We start from the raw sequence: 24,506 nt of genomic DNA on the forward strand, positions 1-24,506 counted from the left end.
TAATGTTATCTGCTGTACTTCTTAACCTATGTTTATTGTAAGTGGTAGTTCTGGTGATTATGATGTAGCAGAATAATAAAACAATTCAGTTATTAGAATATATGAGATTCTAGTACATGTTGGGAATGTGTTCAGGTTTAAGTCCCGAGTTGTTAATGTGTCAACATTTAAATTGTATGCTGATGTTTTTAGCCAATACAGACATAGTTCAATGTTTTCACCTTAACCTGGAGTCAGAGATCATTATCGGTGGAATATAATCTTGTCACGTTGCTGTTTATAAATAGATTCAGGAAGTATTTGAGGAGAAAGACAGGGAGGATGAATGGGTGAGGATCAATAGCTGTTGCAGAGGGCTGTCTTGTGATCATGCCCGCGTGTTTTACCCAGGAAACGCAACCATTTTTTCCTTTCATATGTGATGAAGTAGCTTAATATTACTCTAATTTTGAGCTGTGTGAGTACAAGTGTTCCTTCGTAATGATAAGAATTTGTGTTTACTCCCAGACAGCTAAAATGCCACTATAATACAGGTGTAGTCTCAGCAGTTGATTTCTTGTTTTTTGAACTGTGTAGCACTATCTTTAAAAGACTGTCAAATGATCCTGCCTTTTTTAAAGTCTGTTCATCTTTCTAGTAAAAGATAATAATTTATGCAGTTCTGTAGATACTGGTAGTCATACATCTACAGTAAACACAATAAATTTATTTCAGAGGTGGTTTTTGCCTTCTGCTTCAGAAGGCCTCAGAGGCATTCGGAGGCAGAAAGTTTTACTTCAAACATGAGCCTTGGTGTAACTGGCCTTTTTTTGGCAGCTAGAGAGAGAAGATATACTTACTGTATCTGTGAGTTCTCATGAAGGCTTCATTTAATAGCACATCACTCTCCAGTTTATGACCAATTCATATTTTTCCGCACACCTTTGTTAAAGCAGCTTCCATTGTGGCAAGAGCAACTGTTACTATCTTGCTGAGGAAAGTTCCTTTAATTAGATGGACGGCAGATGTGAGGAGCAAACAGGAGGTCTGTTAAGAATAGTTTATTCTTCACTAGGCACTAAATGTATCTTGGGTTTAAAAGTTAACACTTATGCTACAGCTCATTTTGATGTTGCCATTTACCTTCTTGGTGAGGTTCAGCTTGTGATAATTTTCCTTTCTGACATCCTGCTGTAAGAGGGTTGTTACTTCTTAAGTTGTTCTTTATCTGCTGGTTCAACTTATTCATACTCATCTATAAAGTAACAATAAACATTCTTCCTTCAGGTTTTTACTGGAATTTTTGCAGCAGAAATGGTTCTCAAGATAATTGCCATGCATCCTTTTTATTATTTCCAAGTTGGCTGGAATATTTTCGATAGTTTTATAGTTACCCTTAGTTTGGTGGAGCTTTTTCTGTCAAATGTGGATGGATTATCCGTTCTCCGATCATTCAGATTGGTAAATAAATCAGTGATAATAATATATCTGCATTAATTAATGCATTATATTTGTATTTTAACTGTACTCATGTAAATAAGACACTTTTTAGTAATATGTATAGTTTTTGCTAAGCATCACAGATTATCTCTGCAAGCATGTTTTACAAAATTATTTATGTTATCACTGAACAGTGTGTGTGATTTTATGGTTCAGAAGCAACTAAGCATTTTTTCAAGGGAAAGAGCTGTAATTTTATTGTAATTTTTTTAACATGGATGGGTAAAGCACAGTGAAGTGTACAATTTATTTAGTGCATATTGAGAGATATAAATAAATAAAACATTTGTAGTCTTCTGTCTACTTCCATATCTGGAAATTGCAAAAAGACTAGAAGTGTTCTTTTAAAATGTAGGAGTTACAAAATTCATATTTTTAAAAAATTTTTAAAAAATATTTATTTTTCTTTCCCACCTTGGCAAAAAAGGAATACTTTATTTTATTAGAAAAATATTTTTATTTTAAAAATGAGAAATGAACTATGAGACATTCCTTCCCTGTGGTCTCTTTCCATTTTGCATTTCCATTTTGCTTTTATCTGAAAACAAAAAATATTTAATACCTTTTTTATTTTGGGTGGGTTATGGGTGAGAAAGAGTATGAATTATACTTTTTCCCCTTCGTAAGCTGAAATGTTTGACTTACAGCTTGTGTTTGGCTTTTATTTCCAGAATGTGGGTCTGTCTGATCTTTTTTAAATTTGTTGGAGGCAATATTCTTTTGAAAGACCTCATTCTTCAAGGATTTCAGAATCCTTTATTTTCCTTCAGTAGAATCCTGTTGAGCTTTATTGGTTTTTTTAATTTGTTTCTGCACATAATGTTTGAGACGTATGCCATATTTAGAATTCACTATCTGAACAAATTCATCCAGTGTGCTTTTTCTTTCATGTAGAAAAGAATACAGGTATGCTACACAAAAAAAGAGCAGTCTAACATTTATTATGCTTTAAAAGTGTGGATTTTATGAAACTACTGTTTCTGTGTAAGTTATGGTTGTTGGAATCATGTTGAAGTTTCTTCTTTTTGTTATTGCTGAGAGGCACTAGTTCATAATCTGTTTATTTCTATGGTGTTTTTATAACTACTGCAAATAATGTCTTTGTATTTTTGTTTTTCAGTTGCGAGTTTTCAAATTGGCAAAATCTTGGCCAACTCTAAATATGCTGATAAAAATTATTGGTAACTCAGTGGGGGCTCTGGGGAATTTGACGCTGGTGCTGGCCATCATCGTGTTCATTTTCGCTGTGGTTGGAATGCAGCTGTTTGGGAAAAGCTACAAGGAATGTGTCTGCAAGATCTCTGAGAACTGTGAACTTCCACGCTGGCATATGCATGACTTTTTCCACTCTTTCTTGATTGTATTCCGAGTGCTGTGTGGAGAATGGATAGAAACGATGTGGGACTGCATGGAGGTTGCAGGCCAACCCATGTGCCTTACTGTCTTCATGATGGTCATGGTGATTGGAAACCTAGTGGTACGTAGCCAAAATAATTTGAGAATTCATTTAGAGAAAGAATGGTAACGGAACCAGTAATGAAGTTTTAGGCATTATTAGATGTGTTATTTAAATATGTATTTTATGATTTTGAATTTGTTACGAGTATGGGTTCTGAAATAGAGTTTTCTGTTTGTTAGATTTCTGATCCTATATAGAATCCTCAGCTTGGAGGATGGGCTCCCTCAGGGGTCTGGAGTGCAATTCAGAGGATATGGGTGAGAGAGAGAAGCATTGTGTGTTCAGGTTTTTGTGGACTACTCCTGGTTACCTAGAGAGAGAAGAGCAAGCAAAGGCTCCCCAGGTGTTGTGCTCCCGGGATGGGAATTTGCTGTTTGCAGAAGAGGACATAGCAGGCACTTTTCTCCCTAACTGATGAGGCATCACTTCCAATCACACGTAGCCAGGTTTTTTACTTTTTCTGCTCTCTCCTGTCTAAAAAACTGCTTTAACATTCTTAGACTCTGAAATCTAAGCCATTTTGAGCCCTGCTTGCTGCACAGCCAACTTTTTACATAAATGGAGTAAGGAAACTTGAATTGGAAGGCAGCAGTTCTGCGGAAAAAACAGGTTCAAATACTTCATGTTTTCTTTTACCTCTTCAGCTTTTTGCTTCCTATTTCTTAAGTGGTTTTTACAGACACTTTTAAAGCTGTCTGTATTATATCTTCCTCTTTTTCTCTTTGAAAGGAAAGCATCAGATCTGTACCAGTTTGTCCATTACCATGTATAAATTTGTCTTTTTAAATATGTTTTGTATTTATTAACTCACCAGTATTTGAGGCCTTCATTGCTCCACCTTTTGCTCTGCTTTTCTCATTGCCTATTGAGTCTTCCTCTATTATTCTACATCTTTTCTTTAAGGCAACTGTCAGTAGCAAAAGAGATTTTAAATTAGCCATCCTGGAGTCATTCTTTAGGAATAAAATTTCTAACAACAGAAATAAGCTAATTATCTTTAAATCAGTCATGCATTACTACTAGTAGCACAGCCATTTGCTCCAGGATTTTCTACAATTCTATTGTCTTATAATGAAGAGAACTGTGAAATTGGTTAACAAAACAAAACCTCCTCCTTAAATAGTTTTCTAAACCTGAAGATACAACTTTGTGGAATGAAGTAGCCATCTCTGAATTTTTCCACAGTATTTACTGTATTCTGATTTTATACCATAGCTCTAGTAGAATTTCTTATAGTAGACAATCCCTGCTGTATGTTCAGGGCTCTGTTACCACTTGTCTTTCTGTGTTCCCAACACATAGTTTTACTCTGTTGTCTTCAAAGCTGCATAGAAGAGCTGATCTGAAGACTTTAGGAGCTGGTACTCTGCTGCTTTGGCTATCCTAGTACCATTTCAGCTCCTGGTAAATTCTGGGCTTGTATAACTGGTATCTATTCTATGTTTTGTCTTGCCATAAGAGGATGGCTTGGGGGCTAGAAGATGGGGTGTGCTTCACATTTTTTTAAGTTGCATACAGCAACTTTTGTGTGAGTTTGGACCAGCGTTTAAGCAAGCTGTTTTCTGCACAGATCAGCTATGTCTTCTGTTGCAGAGTGCTTCTCTGTTCTAGAGAAGTAAACATTTTGGATCTGTACAGTCAGTACCAAAGAATCATTCATTTCTGACCTTCCACAAACATGAGCAGAAAAAGAATTCATGAGTGTCTTCATAGTCATACAGCAATGCAAAACCACAAAAACCCCTGCATTGGGATATAGGGCATGTGTTGTATTTAAATTGCATTTACATTTTATTTACTGTGTAATTTCCAGAATCATATACAGCGAAGGAAGACGTGAAGCCTAAGTTCATAATGGGTGATCGAAGAAGCATGCGAATGAAAAATTGAGTGAGAAAATTCATCTGTATTGTCTTTTTTTTTTTTTTTTTTTTTTAAAGGTATTGAACCTTTTTCTGGCCTTGCTGCTGAGTTCATTTAGTTCAGACAGCCTTTCTCCTACAGAGGATGATAATGAAATGAACAACTTACAGATTGCTGTTGCAAGAATTCAGAACGGAATAGATTACGTGAAGAAAAAAGCAGGTGAATGTGTCCAAAAGTCTTGTTGCAGGAAACAAGCTGTTGTAAGTCAAAGAACAGCAACAGATCAGTTGAATGATGAGAGAGACCATTGCATTTCCAACTGTACCATCGCTGACATAAGGATAGATACGAATTATCACAAAAATGAGAATGGAATGGCCACTGTTATAGGTGGCAGTGATTATACATCATTCATAAACAACCCAAGCCTTACTGTTACAGTACCAATAGCTGTTGGAGAATCTGATTTTGAACATCTAAATACAGAAGAGTTTAGCAGTGACTCAGATTTGGAGGAAAGCAAGGAGGTAAAATTTAAATATTTTATATTTTGTATGAATGAATTATACCAATTGTATTCTCTCATAGTGTGGCTCTTCCTGCTTAGAAATTGAAAGCGATTCCAATTTGAGATTGTTGGACTGTACTGAGAGTGAATAAACTGAAGTGGGGAAAGTGGAGCTAAAGAGAGTAGGAAATTCAGGCAGACCTGTATAAACATATATGAACCCATTTATAAAAGGGTTTTGAAAAACAAGCTTTTCCAAATTTTTAGTTGGATAGACAAACTAGTATATACGTACAGAATAAACAGAGACAAAAGACTTTTTTTTTTTTAATATATGTAATCATAATGTTTCCATGAAGTAAGGATGAAAGTAAACTGCTATTAAAAAAGATTAGAGGAGATATTAATAAAGAATATTAATGCCCTTTCCATCAGATTTTTAAAGCTCACTGAATTCTACAGAAATCAGCATTATTTGTACTGAATAATCTAACAGAGGTGCTAACTCAGGCTAATGAAAGCAATAACAACAGGTTTCAAGTTCTGAAGTTAAAATGATGGGGGAAAGCCAAGGGAACAATGTCAGTATTATAAACTGAATATGTCAAGTAAAAATGATGAGGAAAAACTAGAATTACTGAATGAAAAAATATTAATTTCTTGCTTGTTTGTGGGAATTTTGAACCCATCACTTCAAAGACAACTGCCTGACCTTAAAATGGGTGAGCTTTAGGAAAGCAGTCATTTGTCAGCAGCTGCAGACTGAGGGGGAAAGAAAATCACGGATTTCGGCAGGATCCTGGGAGACTCTTTTGAGAATTCAGATTGCTATGCTGTGGCTCCTGTGCAGACTGTGTCTGGTATCAGCTCCCCTGGCACCTGAAGACACAAGGACATTAATGGAGTGTCAATGCTTGTGCAGACAGGCGTACTCCAGCCTGGATTGCTTTGTCTGGATTGTTTTGTTTTCTTTTGGGGTTTGAGGGGTTTTTTATTTGATTGGTTGTGGGCTTTTTAGGTTTTTGCTTGTTTTGTTTTGAACTGGCAATGAATTTGCCCATTATTCTTTCCTAATTTTAGAAAAGAAGTTTGGTCTAGCAAGATGTAGTTAAACTTAGATTTAAAAGGTGTAATAAGGTGACTCTTCTAGGTATTTCTTTTATTGTAGAGTGTAGTGTTCAATAGTATTACACTTATTTGTTATTTCAGCAGCTCATTTCCTGACACTTGATTTGTTCCATCTGCTTTTTGGAGGTTCTGTTACTGCATATATTATGTTGACCTCTCAGTTGAAAAGACCTTAGATTACTAAGACGCCTCTTCAAAGCAAAGCAAACAATATTCATAATTTGTTTTAAAGTATTAACTGCACTTTGTATGGAAGCTATAATGTCTGCTGAACAGCTGCTACATATTTACGTATTATTAATCTGAATTAAGGATACTGGCCGCCTTAGTGTGTTTTAATACAGTTAGTTTTGTGGAAGGAATATCTGATGAGTCCAGGTAATTTACTCTTACTCTTGCTCTGATAACTCTGTTAAATCTAACTCTTACCTGGAAATTATCCAGCAATCGAAGACACCCGTTTTCACTAGTGGGGTAGCAAAATCTATGCCTTCTCACCTCTGATATTCAAGATTAAACATAAGCATTAGCTGTTTATAAGATACTGTTATCTAGTATTAATTTTAACCCACTCAAATTTGGAAAAGTAGCTAAGGATTGCCATGGTTAAAAGACAACCATAGGAGATACGTAAATTAACAACAAAAAAACATTTCATGTACAGTAAGTAGTTCATAGTCAGTAAGGTAATTGCTTTTCATTTTGTAGATTATTTCAGCCCTTTCTTTCAGACTTTCCCTTTAAATGGGAGCAGTTTATATTGGAGTTGTTAGATAGCTACATTATTTGATGAGCCTTTGAGAAATCATTGGTGAGAAGTGAGATTAGATCTATACCAGAAGACTAACAAAAGATAGATGTGAGGTACTTGAGGAAATGCAGGTTTATTGCTAGGCATGGGTTTTTGTTCTTACATTGCTATATTTCCATTACAGTCCATAATGCACCTTAAACTATTTGAAAGATTTTTTTTTTTTTTTTTAAGTCATGCAGTTAAAAAAAGCTAACGATGCTGGGAAAAATTGCTTACCCAGAAGTTTTCGTGTTTGACCTGGTATGATGGGTTTGTTTCATTTTGTTTTGCCTGTGGCTTCTTTCTGAAAGTGTATCCTAGATACATATTTAGCATCTAGTGAAGACCAGGAATAAGCTTGAAAATGAAATGCAAGGAAAAATATATTTCTGTTACTTTAAAGGTCTAATTACTACCATTTAGGGGATGCGTAAAGCTGTAATATACATAGTGTGGGTGTATCTGTCTGTCTTTTTGGTTTGGGTTTTTTGGGGGAATGGAGGTGGAGGGGTTTGGGGGTTTGTTTTGTTTGTTTGTTTGAGGGTTGGGGTTTTTTTTTAAGTTCAGGTCCAAGTCCAATATACATCTGTGAGCTTCAGATATTCTGCTAATTTACCTCTTTCAGTATGTCTTTGGATATGCTTAAAGCTCTAATCAACAGCTATAAATGTTATGTTTTGCAAATGTGTGGCACATCTAGAAAACACATTTTTAAATAAGTAGGAATCCATACTTCTGCTGTTTCCACAACTCAAACACCTAAAGGGTACCATGTTTTAACTTCATTGCGTACCATTCTTACTTCTCACAGGAGTAGAATCAAGCTGGATCAGTCAAGAATGCAGATCTGGTGCTTTTTAACCAGGCAGAGCAACGTGTCAGCATGTTTACACAGGTTACCTAAACAAATCATATGTATATGATCACTTTTGAGATTGATTGGCCTGCATGCTACTCCGCCACAATATATTTTTCCTCATCCATTGCAATGTAGTGGAAACATGCTCAGCTGCTCTGTAAGCTGAGTCCCATGACTCACGTCACAGCATGGTTGAGGGCAACCCCAACATATTCCTCCCTCCTTGTTACGTCTTTGGTATTTTCTGTACTACTGTGGCATAACCTGCATGCTTTGTGGGTTTTTATATTGTTAACTGAATTATTAAGTATCAAGACTGTTCAAGCTTAAAAGAGGTTAACAGCCTATGATTTTATGAAAATGGAAAGGTAATCTTCACTTGACTTTTTCTGTTCATCTGTTGAACCATGTTTTTAGCTGTCACGTAATTACAAACATCCTCTGATCATGTTCATTTGACCAATGCCTTTGTAATACTACATATATACAATTACTTGTGTGCTACAATGTTTATATCTTTTGATATAAAGTGTTTCATGATTGTTCACAATGTTTTTATAATTTACATTCCAGTTTTCTCATATAAGAGAAGCTAAAATATAGGATCAAAGACATGCTCCTGGGAACAATCAAACATATATATTTTTTTTAATACATATGCATAGTCCTTTTGAATATGGATGTAATAATTTAGTTATATTCTACTCATGAAGTTTGTGTATGTCTAAGATTCAAAGTAGGGAATCATTTATATCAGTTTTGCTCTTCATCATCTATAGTTGTCTCTTTGTGAACTTAATCCAGTTGCTTTATTTTTAGAAAGACAGAATAAATAATTTCAAGCAAAAATTCTGTGTAGGATTCTATGTAGGTGTCTAAACAAATCAGGGTGTTTTAAAACGATATAAATAAGGAAGTTCAAGCAAGAAAAAATATAAAAATTAGGAAAATCAAGGATAAGGCTAAAATTAAGACAATTGTTAAACAGACAAAATAGGAACTAGTACCCTCCCAGACCTCTAAACTCAGGAACTCCAGAACTGTAAAACAAACCTTAATTGTACCAAGCTATGTGTTTCTTATTCCTGATGATCTGTTTTGAATAGTTGGGCAGTTCTGCTCCTTGCCATTTACGGGTCATTGAGGTATTCCTTTTCCAAATACAAATTTTGTTCACTTAGTTTTGTTGTGGAATCCTCAATTATCTTTCATATATTCTTTTGCACTCTATTATATATTGGAAATATTTCAGGTCTCACTTTTGTGCCGGGGGACCTGTAAGTTATTCAGAAAGATGGAGTGGAAAAATGTCTTTCTAAGGATTTTTCCAAACAATTTCAGAAAAGGCACTTAAGTAGGGGAGAGTAGAATGCGGTAGTATCCCATCCTACTGGTGCTAAGTATGGGGGGATGATTCTGATTTGATGGCTGTTGTTTATGTGACACTGCTCCTGCTTCAAGCTTCTGCTGTCGTGAATCTGAACAGGTGTAGAACAGCATGCAAAATAGTAAAGCAGGGGCTTGTAATCATTTGACTGAAAAATACTTGAATCTTGTTCATTTGGATGTCATATTGTCTTATTGTAACCTTCCTTGCATAATAAGGTGATGCTTTTTTAATTTTTAATAGATATGCGTGCTTTTTTTTTTTTTTTTTCTAAATTACATAGACTAGGAGAGGTAGGTTTTGCTTTTAGTTTGGTGAAAAAACCCAAGTATTTTCTATAGATAATACTTTGGGTTCCTTTAAAAGGTAAATGATTTGCAAGCTTTATTTACAGACATACTTACTTTTATTCTTTCAGAAAAAAGATAAATAAAAAGATCCTAATAAAAGTGACTTTACCAACTGTGCTTATGCTGAAGAGTACAATACTCAGTGCTATGTCAAGCTGATGTAGCGAAGATGATGATTACAAAAAATGTGCTTTCTGTCCTTTTGTTGTTGAGACTAAATGGAAAAATTAGATTATTTTTATTGAAGAAGTATTTCCTGCTGAAAATAGATCTGATTAAGCAGGAAAATATTCAATTGCTGGAATATAAGCAGCATAACACAGGTGTGCTAAGGTTTTCTGTTGCATTTCTATGTAGTAATATTTTTGGATCCTCCTTTCTAAGAGGTTCTTGAACATACTCTCCAAAGTGCTGTTATCAACAATTGTCTTTCACATTTTACTGCAGTTCTTTATCTCCTTCTCCAGCAAAAAGAGACTCAGTCTACTTAAAAAGAAAAAAGAGAGAGAGATCCTTAGTAAGTGAAAAGATGAGAATATGCAGCACAGTCTTCCTGTGGGTTTGTTTTGTTTTTTTCAAAATTACACAAGACAATGTTTCCCTTTTATTCCTTGTATTAACAGCTGTATTGCTGGTACGTTTGTTCTTTGCTTTGGAGGTTGGGAAACATATCAGATTTTCCTTCACTATTTGAATATCAAAATGTGAGTGACTTACAAGTTGAATGCACAGTAGGTTGCACCATGTGAATAATCAACAGCCTACTTATTATTAGCTCTTATTATGGAGTTTTCTTTGCAGTCATTATCTGCAATTTTTTGTACATTTTCAGTTATTATTTTTAAGATGATGCTCACCAAAGTTTGACTCTTTACTAGTTACCTCAAGCAATCCTAAGTGGCTTCAGTGGGACAATTTGTAGTAGTAACATTAGTCTTGCAGGTATTTGTGCCATCATACCTTGACTCCTTCAGGAAAAAAGGAAGTCATGAGCTCCAAATTTTGACCTTGTAACAGTACAGTAGATATTTGTATTGAAAAAAATTAATATATTCAAAATCCCTGTAGCTTTTCATTGCCAACAGTGAAAAAGAAAAAAAGGTATTATGTTGAGGGAATTTTCTCTAACAATGTTTTAGCTGCTGATTTGCAAACATCAAGGCAGCTAATCAACTTCTGAGTACGTGAGTTGACCCATTCAATCCAGTGCTTAGTGTATATACAAGGAGGCCTTCTTATCTTAGTTTGGTAAACTTTGAACAGCAGCTAAGTGCCCTGGAAGGTGAAGGATGAACATTTCTGTCTTTCCTAAAAGTCCTGTTCCTGGAGTGATTCACAAAATCAGTTAGATCTCTGTGAACTTTATACATAGCAAAGGAACTAACTGAATTTTTATTTAGAACAGGAAACTCTTCTATGCATATTGCTTTTTACCGTCTGGTTTTTTTGTTGTTTGATACCTTCATCTTAGTGAAAAATATGAGCACCTCACTTGAAAAAGAGAACCATTGTTTAATTAAATCTGTAACTCTTCAAGCAGAGGATTATATCCTACACTGTCCTTAGAAGAAAGAGGGAACCAGGCTACCTGTCCTTTATATCAGAATAGTTCATTGAGCCTCTAATTTGATTTCTAGAGTGAAGAAAATTGCCTTTCTTGATTAAAAATAAAAAAAATTCTCTAATCTCCAATTCTTCTACCATGTATTAAATGAGATATATAACCTCATGTTCTAAACGCATTGATTCTTTGAAGTTTCTTCTCCGTTTATGGTTGTTCATCTTTTAATGTTGTTAATTCATAAAAATCTGTATTCTTTCAGTTAAATTCATGTCATCTGCTCAAACAGTGTACTAAGTAGCTTACACTTCAAATGACCCAGGGTACTTCATGTTTTTAATTTTTATGAGCAGTATGACACAAAACTTCCTTACTCTTAAAATATATATATATTTAAAATTAGTAATTTGATTTATAATTCAATTCATTATTTCAGTTTACCCACCACTGCTGCAACATTTTGCAATATATATATGATATGTCATGGAATGATGAAAGCAGCTTATTAATAAAATGATGGTGGTATATAGTGCTATCCTCAGGTTCAGTAGAATTAGTGATAGGAGAAGATGTTTGCTGTGAATATTGGTATTTTAAAATTAATGCTATGAAAAATGAAAAAGAGGTGTTTGCATTAAATATGAGTAATTTGGGGGTTGTATTCCAGATAATCAGTTTTTAAAGTAGCAGCAAAGTAGGCAGTATTACTGAATCATTTTTAATAAAAGTTAATGCAGAACACTGGATTACTTTTTCTTACTAAATTGTCTCTGTCTTCTTTCAAAAACATAGCAAAAAAAATTAATTATTTAATACCTAAAATAATTTTGTCCTTTCACATTCTGCAATTGAGGTGTAAATATAGCTTGATTGTATAGTGCCTGTAACTTGTCTGCTTCTATGTATTAAATGTCTCTTAATCATGCAAGTCTAGCTAAATTAATGAAAATGGTGTTAATTCTGCAAAACTGAGGGTGTTTTACAAAGTGTGCTTACATCATTCCCTACAGACATTTAGTTGTGTGAATTCATTACTGATGTTACATACTTCTTGGTAACATTGTAAAATGTCAGAGAATGCTGTGACCAAAACTACTTTGACTTACTTTGGTACTCATACTCAGATTAAGTGTACAGGACACCACATCTTCCTTTAAGATCTCCAGTCTATGGATTTTTGCAATAGACATGCAGATTACAAAAGAAAAAATAAATTAAGGCTTATTCTTTTATTACTAATTTTTTTAGTACTAATGTCACTTATGTAATTTTGATTATTAAAACAAACAAAAAAATCCTTTCTTTCAGGTGTTAACTGTGTACCAGAGTAATGGGTAGTTTCGGAATGCACAATGTAATACATACGTGCATTGGCAAAAAAGAATGCAAATTAATGCCAGTTGAAATGTATTTATCATACTTTTTCCTTTTTGAAACTTAACAGTATTTATGAAAAAACATAAAGGGTGTTCATATGGTAGTGATAATTATGGGTTAAGATAGGGCAGGTTTAATTTGTTCTATGAATGTGTTGAGGGTAATGTTGAAATTCACATCTGAGACAAGGTTTCCTGTTAATCCTGATTTTACTTTAGCATTTTCCAATCTAGATCATAAGAATGATCCTAAAATGAAAAATAACTAAATTTTCTGTGGTCAAAGGCAACCAAATTTTATTATAAATTGTCCTGTATGCCAGAAGTGGTTAGCTTGCATCATACTGATGTTTAAGGTGGCAGTGAAAAAGAACTGATAATTCATTTTGTTTATTTTTATATTATGAATAACGGGCACTGAATTAAAATCAATCCTTAAAAATCTGCTACATTTTCTCCCTTGGACAGTTTACCCTGACAGTTCACAATTTAAAGTTTTTTGCTGTCAGAATTTACTGTCTTCAAGTTGAAGAGACTGCTCTAATGAAAGTAGCTATCAATATGCATCATCTTAAAGCATACAGTATAACGTATTGGTTTAAAATGTAGCAAGAGAAATTATAGTAAGAAAATAAGAGTAGAAAACAAAATAAATAGAATATGTATCAGAAAATCTACTTGGTAGTAGTTAATTTTGATGAATGATAATGCTGTACTATATTTAGACCAGAAATTCTGAAATTCCTTGAAAGATTACATGATATGCCTTGCAATCTCTAGGTAGAAAGTGGATGATTTATGCACATTTCAACAGCATTGACTGCTATATGTGGATGTTTGTGTGTATTTCTGGTGACAAATATTGTTCTTATTATTACTTGCACACAGTGTTGCATGCTTAAAGTTATGTTACAGTTCTAAAATTGTAAATATTAGTAAAGTTACTGAATTTTATTTTCAGAAGCTAAATTTTTCCAGCTCATCTGAAGGAAGTACAGTTAATTTAGCTCTCTTTGGAGAAGAAAAAGCTGAAACTGAACCAGAAAAAGCATCAGAGCTACAGGCATGCTTTACAGAAGGTATGGAAATAAAATTTGTGGTTAGCAATTACATTTTGGTTGTTTGCAACAAGCATTGGCAGTTCAAGGAAGCTATTTGCTACAGCAGTCTTGGATCCTAGTTTGCAACTCTTATGATATGATTTATTTTGCCTGTTGTAGATAGCTGTACGGAAGTCAGTGGAATCATTTGTGTGATGCAAAGTTAAATATGTGTGTATGCAATCATTTATAATATTTTTAAATAAACACTAGATGCAATTCTATAAACTGATTCTCAGCAGTCAGTAATGCTATTGGTTTAAATGACATTCTCAGTGGTGAAATCTGCAAGACCAAACCCTACACCAGGTTCACTCCACTGGGATTTAAACCAGAGTCATGCGATTACCCACAGTCCCTTCATAGTGCTAGAAAGCAATCCAGTGGATGATTCAGATCTTGGAAGGTTTGACTCAAACAATAGAGTTGTTATCTTGATATTACAGCATTAATGGGGGGAGGGGATGCATAAATATAATGTGGGATGCAACAGGTGAATGAGATCCTATGTTTTTATTCAAGTAAAGAAGTCTTAACAGCATATTTGCATGTCCTTAGAAGTTTTGATTTATTTTAGTTCTGTATAGTTATATTCTTTAGAGGACTAGTGAAAATTACTGTATAGGAATGTATTTCCCATTTTTGTGGTATTACAGGTCTTACTTTCCTTTTAAGTCATGATTAAAGTAATTCAAAGCAAAATATGTTCCAGGATTAACTCTCCTATGTTATCCATGCTTTTTGATTTACTGTTATGAAGACACCTTTGACTTAGGCTAGGTCGCTTGTCCTTTGAAATGTTATTTCACCCATCTTTAAAAAAACAAAATTGTTTTGGAACGTGTGGCTATATTGATATAGCAAGCTCTTGATTAAAAAAAAAAGTACACTTCACAAATAATTTCATGTTATGTTACAGTTCTTCCTTATCCTTATATTATGTGATATCTATCAATCCTTGAGCATAAGATTAATTTTTCCATAATGTAGGCATTTTGAGTAGTTGAAGGTAAGATAAATCATGCTCTTCACAGTGGTAGCTGTTTTATCTGAGCTGATGACATATAGTATAACCTACTTGTAACATATGAACTTAATGACACTCACAGGAAAACTGGAATGCTGCCTTTGGGACCCATTATAATCATTTAAACTTGGTTATGTTTCTACGTGATTAATCATTTTTAAAGACATAAGGAGACTACTATTGGCCAGGCAGATATTGAGGTTCACTGAAAACTGTGCCTTGAGGCCCTGTGATAAGGTACGGAGCTCTCCACGGTGAGACACAATTCTGTGGATGGTTGCCACAAATCTGTACTACATGGAAAAGCTCTCACAATCTCCAGTTAAATCAGTTGTTTGTGTCATGAAAGAGGTATCCTTAGTCAGCTTTTGAAGCAGAGGTCATTCCTCAGTATAATATAATAAAATAAAGTGTGTTTACATCTGTGTGATTTATTTGAACCTTAGCTGAGAGACAAAAGTAATTTTAAAAGAAGCTGCTGTACTCTTGAATTAGGTCATGTGAAAGTTGCTATGTGTTTATGCTCTTTGTTTCTCCTCCCTGACACTTCTCATATGTTCTTTGATTATCTGTATATAAATGAAAAATAATTCTTTAAAATGTGTTTGTAAATGAAAATTAGCTCAATTAGATGACTTTTTTTTTAAATTTTATTTATTCTAAGCTTGATGTAGTGTCAGGGTAGTAGAAAAATTGTGTACATGCAAGTTTTCCTACATCCAAAGTATCAAATCAAGAAGGTAAGGATGCGTTAAGTAGCATGCAGTAATTTGAAGCATAAATTGAAGTAATTTGAACCTTGTGAAACAGTAGCTAGTTAAGAGTGGTTTTGCTTTTTCAGGATAATGAAAATTCTACTGTATAACAATTTGTCATTGTGTTATTAGGCTGTATACAGAAGTTTAAATGCTGTAAAGGCAGTATGGAAAGCACAAAAGGAAGAATCTGGTGGAACCTTCGAAAAACCTGCTACAAGATAGTAGAACACAACTGGTTTGAAACATTCATTGTCTTCATGATTCTTCTCAGCAGTGGTGCTCTGGTAAGTAGAGCTTGCACCCATAGAAACAGTACCTATAAAAAACGTTTTATCAGAGATAGGATTAATAACGCATCTGTGTTCATTAAGAAAAAAATACAAAGTTAGCTTGAAAGAGAGCTTGGAACTAAATTCCCAGAATATTTTGAGTACTGTATATAAAATAAGTCGTTAAAATTCTGTTGTCAAATAACATTCTGCAGGTAAATTTTTGATGAATACAAGGTGATATGTGTGTGTGAGAGTGCTTATGAAAAGGATTACACTACAAATCTTGTTTAAGAAATTATAAAAATAATACAAAATGAATTGTACGCAATAACTGGAACAATTCTTCTACTTTAAAATTGTCCCCCAAAGCAGTACAGATACTGAATTCATCATGTTCTCCGTTAATTTTTTGCTTTAGTTTTAGTTTCAGTATTTCTAGACTGTTACATAGGAATCCTTGAATTCCTTTATACTATTCTTAGTGACATTTAGTCCTTCACACAGCTACTAAGTATTGGGTTGGTTTTGGTTGGTGATTGATGTAGGATATGGTATATACTGTTATTATCTGTGCTCTGGCACCTGAAGCACCATGTCCCTTCCTTCTTCTCTGACCTTGGTGTTTGCAGGGTAGTTTCTCTAACTTTTTTTCTTCGGTCCTCATACTGCCATGCGGTGTTTTGCCCTTTCTTAAATATCAGAGGCACCACCAGCTTCACTGATGGGCTCAGCTGCTTCCTGTTGGTGGGTCCATTGTGGAGCCAGCACAGGACAGCCCCTGGCCTCTTCTCACAGTGGCCACCCCTGTAGCCTTCTGCTACTAAAACCTTGCCAGCAACACTCGATATTGGAATTCAGCAAAGATCAGCAGCAATATAATGTTAGGTTACTGTAGCTCATTATTCTCTTTTGTTAGTTGAATTTATTATAATCGGGAGACTGCCTTCTGACTGAGCCTGACTGGCTTTTCAGGGTGACAAATTGTAATTCTGTGTTGACTGTTACTGAAATTTCTAAAACCCCTGTTTGGCAACTTCAGTCATTACATTGTAGTACCATTATCAGGCAATGATAAAATCTAAAACTCAGAAAGAATGCAGTTGTAATCTCTGCTCATGCTGGGTTTCCAAGGTAAAACACCTAAAGTTGAAAGTGATTTTACTTTGCCATTTTTAATTCAGCTCTTTTGGCTTAATTTGTAGTTTGCAAAGAGCTATGAATATCTGACTTATATGTAACCCATTCTTCACAGGCTTTTGAAGATATATATATTGAACAGCGCAAGACTATAAAAATCATACTGGAATATGCTGATAAAATCTTCACTTATATCTTTATTCTGGAAATGGTGCTAAAATGGGTGGCCTACGGTTTTCAAACTTATTTCACTAATGCTTGGTGCTGGCTGGACTTCCTGATTGTTGATGTAGGTACTATACTTTCTAAGTGACCTATTTCTGTTGTTTAGGCAGGTCCTTTTATGTAACTCTAATCTGATACGTATATATACAGTGAAGAATATAAATTGGGTTTAAAAGAACAGAAAATGACATACTGGTGAATAAGATTCCATTGTAATTATTCAGTGAGTAACTAAATCTGCCTTTATATTTATGCTATCATTGATTCCATGTGTTCTGTCTGTGTTTTACTGCACTGCGTCCCAACGAGTGAGTGAGGACTATCAGCTGATGGGGCTTCAATCTTCTGGATTTGGTGACCAGAGAACAAGGAGGAAGTAGACACAGAAGGGAAGGGAAATATAAGTGAGCACATGGGGTTGGGGTAGGACAGTTGATCCTGGGCTTAATGAATCACTGGCAAAGAACTGCAGGGGTGAATGTTACCAGGAAATCAAGACAGCAAAAGAAGAGGGGTGGGGGCAAGGAGGCAGCAATTGGAGTAAAGAAGAAGGATTGAAGAAAATGAAAAGCGGTGGCCTATGGATCGATATAAAAAAGTGGGAATCACTCATTCGCAATCCTCATCTTGATTGTTATGGGCCTCACTGTGTACTAGGCTGCAAGGCTAGTTTCGCTGCAACTCTTGCACTTTTCATTGACACATGACTTTCTAAGGATACTTTTTGGAAGCTGAAATTATTTTGGTTTTGTTTGGCTCTGTCTCCGATCATGGAGGATGCCACTTGTTGCCTGTCTGAATTCTGAATTCTTATAACAGAAAAAAAAGCCATGTTTTAGGTGGCAGAGTTAATGTTTTTCAACAATTACGATAAAATTACTGTTGAAATTGCACTCCAAAGAAATTAATTAAATTAGTGACATTGTATAATATGTTCTTATAAAGGAGTTCTTTCTCTTTGTGTAGACACTTGAGTGGAAATTCAACAAATGGACAGGGGAAATCTCTATTAATCAGATGGAATCTGGAATCTAGGACAGAAATTTTGTCCCCTACCAATAGAATAGAAACTTAGCTAATGCTCTTTTTTAAATAGGTTGTTTTGGAGGGAAAGGCACAAGTGGTATTTGTTATCAGTCTTCCTCACTTAACTATGCTTCTCTTTTTAGCATCAGTTATAGGACGGGGACACAGAATTCCCGTTCTGAGCAAATGGGCTAACTCAGTGACATGCAATAACATATGTTCTGTCTGGGAAATTCAATTTTCCACTTTTTCCTTTCATATCTTCTCCATTTCTTCTGTTATGAAGACCCAATATATACTTATACAAAGCATAAAGTCAGCATATATTCCCAGAACAGATGTATTGATCTTTAAGAAACTTAGTAAGTATAAGAGTTCTCCCCTTTGAATTGTGTTTAAGATGAATTCTTCTTAGTAAAGCATACCATATCTCCATATGGATGGTATGGGCTATTCCTTTTCCCAGTGATTTCAGTGCTTTCATGTAGCCATCTTCATCTCTTGCTTGGAATGCCTACATCTTATGACCCTATAGCAGCAGATCATAGACTAGTTTAGTTGGAAGGCACCTTTGGAGGTGGTCTAGCTTTCTGGTCTAGCTCCTTGCCTTGAAAGCAGGCTCAGCTAAGAAATTAGTTCTAACCTCAAGGTCAGATTAGGCTGTTCAGGGTGACACCCAGTTTTGAATGGAGATTCTGCCACCCTACTTGGCAATCTGTTTCCAGTGTTTGACCACCTGTATTGTAAACCCACTCCTCCCACTACACCCATCCCCCTGAAAAAGTCAGTGGTGGTCTGCTTAGCTTTTTCTGACTTTATTGCCAGATTTACTTGTTATTGTTTTCAGCTAGTAGCAAGCAACTTTAATTCTTTCTCTTATTGCTGGCATTTTACCTGTTGGTTAGGTAACAGGCAGTGTGCTGCCCTCAACTGTTCGAATCTGTCTTTGCTTTATCTTCCTGTCCTGTGCCTTTACCCAGCTAAACATTGAACAAATTTGCCATACCAGTACCAGTCTAATTAAATGTTTCACAGTGAGGCAACATTTTACAGGATCTTTTTAGGCAAACCATTCTGTACCTATTGGTCTAAACTCTCCAGCTGTCCCCTACTTGGGAAAGAGCTACAAACAGAAATTCTTACTGGTTGTGATGTTCACAGTGTTTCCAGAAAAGGATAATTAACCCCAAAACAAGTACAAATGCTGGTTTTGCTCAGCTTTCCATGTGCAAGTTAAAAGGGTATAATAAAAAAGATCAAACATGAGATTGTGTAGTGTGTGACAGCTTGCTTGAACTACCCTTAGAGGAAAGAAGTCTGCATAAGGCTTCCTCGTGTAAATGCAACAGGAGACAGCCATCTGGAGTGGAAGATTCAGTGAGGACAGAAGTCATTGACTCTCACCAGAAAACAGCAGGACAATCGGCTTTTGAGCTGTTAATCCAGTTGTACTGAAGGTTTCAAAAATTCTTGTGGATTAGACCCTCTCTTCCACAAAAGTAACAGTCTTAAAAGAGGAAATAAATCTCAAGGCACATTAATTGTCCAAAACACAAGCAGTTTAACAAATCCAAAGAAAGGTGTTTCCACCTTACGTTAACAATATGCTTTTCTGCAAATGCCCCATTTGGTAGTTATAAGAACAGAAAGTTCAAGTGAAGGTGAGGATGGATTCTGCCTCACATGTATCATTACAGTCTATTTTTTACATTTCCCTTTCTTTTTGTTACAATACACCTTTTGAATTTACTGTATTTGTGATAGTATATAATATTATTTTCTAATTTTACATCACAGAAGTGTTACAATTAGCACTTTTATATGTGGAAGAAAGTTCAGAGCCTGGTATCAGGAGTTGTCCAAACCATGATCATAAATAAGGAAGAGGAGGAAATTATTTATTTAAAAAAAAAAAAAAAAAAAAAAGCTTGTTTGCATATGCACACACATCCACAGATGGTACCAGAAAAATTAGGCTTTAATTGCCATCAGCACCATATGATGAGAGGAACTATCCTCCCTTACCTTTCTCCCCTCCAAAAAAAGAAAGCAGAAGAAAGTAGTATATTAAATTGTATTTTAGTTTACAAAGAAGGATAAAATTATGGCATCATTAAGTAGAGATGTGCTAGTCTTGCAGGAAGAGGATTTCTTGCAATGCAAATATGCAAATATAATAACTGCATTATCTAAGAAAATATGGTTATCTGACAGGAATACTTGAGACAGATTTTCTCTACGTCTTCTCTAGAATTATAAAAGTAAGGCCTAATGATCTTAAGGTCTTGATGGATTCATATGGATTAATGCTTTCTGTGCTAAATGTTTGTCTAGCATTTGAATTTAAAGAAGGCACAGTCTTCTGAAATTGAGTATTATAGTTGAGTTTGTATAGGAATTCAGATTGGTGGCATAAACGAAGGTCATTCCACTCAGTGAATGTGTTCTTTTTCTGAATCTTGTCCTAGTTCTCTTTTTTCCTTTTTTTAATGAAATTTTCTTCTCTTGAACTATGTGGCCTAATTATAATTACTTCAGCAGCTGAGTTATCTAAAGTTTTCAATGGGTTATTTTGTAAGTACAGGTATATAGTCACCATGATAAGGTATTGTAGTGATCACTGGCTTGTATTTCACATATTGCACAGATGTTGAGTTCCTTGAGTTAATTTGGTTTTAACTAGTTTGTGCGATTTACAAAAAACATTGCATCCTGATTTTTTAAAAGCACCCTTGATTTATGTCTTTTAAACATAGCATGCAATGTTTTCATAAAAAAATTAGCCAGTTTCTCCTCATTGTCTATGTATTTTATAAAGTGCCATTGTTTAACCCATTTCAATACTCTAAGGCAGATAACTCTAAAACATATCTGCCAGCTTCTTGATCATTCTTGGACTTAGAATTTTTAACTTCAGTTTTGAACTTGAAACACTGGAAACAGTGTTTTTTGCCAAATGGAGGTAAACACAGATTTTCTTCTGGTACTTGATACTATGATTTTGAAATATCCAGATTGCAGTAGTCTGAAAAGACAACAAGCCATAGCTCACAATTAAATTATTAACTCTGTCATAACTCCACTTCCCAGGAAAGAGCTGTCTACAGTTCTATGCATTTGAGTGCATTGCTTTTAGGTAATTGTATTGACATTGGTATTTCTTTGTGTTTATCGTACAGTTAGGAGTCACACATGTCAGATTCCTGTCTGACTGAGTATATACCACTTCTAAGCCTGTTGTCATCTGCAGGCAATATGAATTACTGGTTATTTATGTATCTGCTATTATGTGAATTACTCTAAGTGCAAATTAGCAGAAGCAAATGCTGCTGGCTCACATTTTATCATGACTATAATAATGCATCTGTAGTAGAGCACTGTTTAGTATTGTAACATGTCATGTAGAATGGGATTGGGTTTTCAGTACATTTCAGGCTTTGGCTGAGTCGAGCTTTTATTCAAATTCTTTTTGTCCAAATTGCCCTTCATTTTGCACAGGCGTGATGTGCATTCTTCTAACTAGCACTCTGTCTGCGATGAAAATTGCAGAGATTAAGGTCTCTGTTTAAAATGTTCTGAAATTTACACACAATGTTCTACTAATTTTTTAAAATTTTGTTCTTTTTTATTTGTTATTACTAGAAGTTTAGGGTCCTAATGAACTTTTTTCTGATATCCAGATCAAAGTTTTCTTCCTTGAGGCATTACATTTGTATTGTGAGGCTATTAAAAAAAAAAAAAAATTCTTTTGTTTTGCTTTGTTTCCTCTAGGTCTCCTTGGTTAGCTTAGTAGCTAATGCCCTTGGTTTCTCAGAACTCAGTGCAATTAAATCCCTCCGAACATTAAGAGCTTTGAGACCACTAAGAGCTTTGTCACGCTTTGAAGGCATGAGGGTAAGAAAAAAAGAAATAGTATGTAAAACAAATCCCTAAATATACGCCTAATTATAAAATCACAGAGGAACACTGAACTGCATGTCTGTTTTCAAGGCCAACAGTAGCATGTTTGATTGTATTATATATGTTATTCCTTTTCTGTTAGGATTACTTCAGAGTATTTTAATGTTTTACATTAAGTTTTTTGCTACATTTGAAATAAAAAGTGATCTTTTTACTTCTTTACATACTGTTTTTAAAAAGTTTTTTTTCTCTGTTTATTTACTAGGTGGTTGTGAATGCTCTTACTGGAGCAATCCCATCCATTATGAATGTACTTCTGGTTTGTCTTACATTCTGGCTAATTTTCAGCATCATGGGAGTAAACTTGTTTGCTGGCAAGTTCTATCACTGTGTTAATACCACAACTGGTGAGAAATTCTCACCAGAGGAAGTCAGTAATGCAACTGTGTGTAAAAATCTTATGATGACTTCTGTGGATGTTCAGTGGAAAAATGTGAAAGTAAACTTTGATAATGTTGGAGCTGGTTATCTTTCTCTGCTTCAAGTAGTAAGTGTATAAATTTTGATAAATTAATTTTCCAGCTTTAACTTTTGTAGCAGTAACCCTTAGTTCCATAATTTTCAGTGTTATTTTACAATATATGAACGGATGCAGGATTTGGTTTTATAATTGTGTTCTATGAAGCTAATTAATATTGCTTATGGTAAAAATCTGATACATTCTGTGGCCATTTTGGAAGAGGAGGAATATCTAATATCTACTGGAGGGATATAAAGTTCCTTGGCACCCAACTACTAGCACCTTTTCAAGTTCTACAGAAATACATTATCTAGTTAAAATTAAAAAAAAAAAAGGCAGCTAGGATGAATTTTCTTTTGTTTGATCTGTTAAGGCATGTTGACTTAAATTTTTACCATGGTAGTCAAATAGATATATTCTAGGGCTCATCTGATCTTCAAACAAGAAGAGAGCCAACTATTGATTTAGAAAAAGTTTTTAAATTCACTTTTTCCTTTCTCTTCTTTCCCTTTTTACTGTTCTTACTAGTCCCACTCCAGTCGTTGTCTGTTATTATCAAGTGGGTGTTTTAGAGATAGTTTTTAGCTTGTTTTTAAACTCTGGATGAGCATTTGCAGAATTTGCTAGTGCTAGATTTCTAAGCACAACCCTTTTTTAGAGGCAGCATCTAAATTGGAGCCAATAGGACAGAAGCCTATATTCGTATTTGGGTTTGCTTGACACACTGCTTCTGGGAAAATATTTGTGCTCATAAGCACTTGGTAATTATTCTGTCTTTAAAAATCTCCAACTGGTAGTATTTAGTAGTTAGTATTGTGCCAGCAGGCTACCATCTGATTGCTCCAGGGAATAACACTAGCTATTGCTAAATAGCACTAAGCAGTTGCATAAATTACCGGTGTAGAGGACAGCAGTGCTGTTAGCACTGTAACATATCTTGGCTGGACAGCTGTGTCCGAAGACTTACAGTCAGCGGCTTAATGACCAAGTGGAAACCAGTAACAAGTGGTGTCTCTCAAGGGTCTGCACTGGGACCACTACTATTTAATAGCTTCATCAGTGACGTAGATAGTGGGATTGAGTGCACCCTCAGCAGTTTGCAAATGACACCAAGCTGAGCGGTGCAGTTGATTTGCTTAGAGGGATGGGATGCCATCCTGAGGGACCTTGGCAGGCTTGAGGAGTGGGCCCCTGTGAACCTCATGAAGCTCAACAATGCCATGTGCAAGGTCCTGCACCTGGGTCAGGGCAATCCCCAGTATCAGTACAGACTGGAGGGTGAATGGATTGAGAGCAGCCCTGCAGAGAAGGACTTTGGGATTCTGGTGGACAAAAAATTCGGCATGAGCCGGCAGTGTGCACTTGCAGCCCAGAAAGCCAATCATATCCTGGGCTGTATAACAAGAAGTGTACCCAACAGATCTAGGGAGGTTATCCTCCCCATCCACCCCACTCTCATGAGACCCCATCAGTACAAGAAAGACATGGACCTCTTCGAGTGAGTTCAGAGGAGGGCCAAGAAAAAGATCAGAGGGCTGGAACACCTCTCCTATGAAGAAAGGCTGAGAGAGTTGGGGTTGTTCAGCCTGGAGAAGAGAAGGCTCCAGGGGGACCTTATTGTGGCCTTTCAGTATATAAAGGGGGCTTATAAGAAACACGGAGAGAAAATTTTTCCCAAGTCCTGTAGTGACAGGACAAGGGGCAACAGTTTTAAATAGAAAGAGGGTAGATTTAGATTGGATATAAGGAGAAATTTTTTTATTTTAATGATAAGG

The 24,506-nt window shown here is 35.2% G+C and overlaps 1 protein-coding gene across 1 annotated transcript in view; it reads left to right on the forward strand.

Annotated features, from left to right (window-relative positions):
• LOC128143709 (sodium channel protein type 2 subunit alpha-like) overlaps positions 1 to 24,506 on the forward strand; it is a 48,850-nt gene that overhangs the window by 15,403 nt on the left and 8,941 nt on the right. The window contains 8 exon segments of the mRNA XM_052791236.1: positions 1,267 to 1,440; positions 2,600 to 2,956; positions 4,879 to 5,331; positions 13,728 to 13,845; positions 15,781 to 15,935; positions 17,176 to 17,349; positions 22,083 to 22,205; positions 22,477 to 22,758. Of these exon segments, the coding sequence (XP_052647196.1) occupies positions 1,267 to 1,440; positions 2,600 to 2,956; positions 4,879 to 5,331; positions 13,728 to 13,845; positions 15,781 to 15,935; positions 17,176 to 17,349; positions 22,083 to 22,205; positions 22,477 to 22,758 (1,836 nt within the window).

Source organism: Harpia harpyja, chromosome 7, assembly GCF_026419915.1.
Source record: "Harpia harpyja isolate bHarHar1 chromosome 7, bHarHar1 primary haplotype, whole genome shotgun sequence".
Taxonomy (NCBI): Eukaryota; Metazoa; Chordata; class Aves; order Accipitriformes; family Accipitridae; genus Harpia; species Harpia harpyja.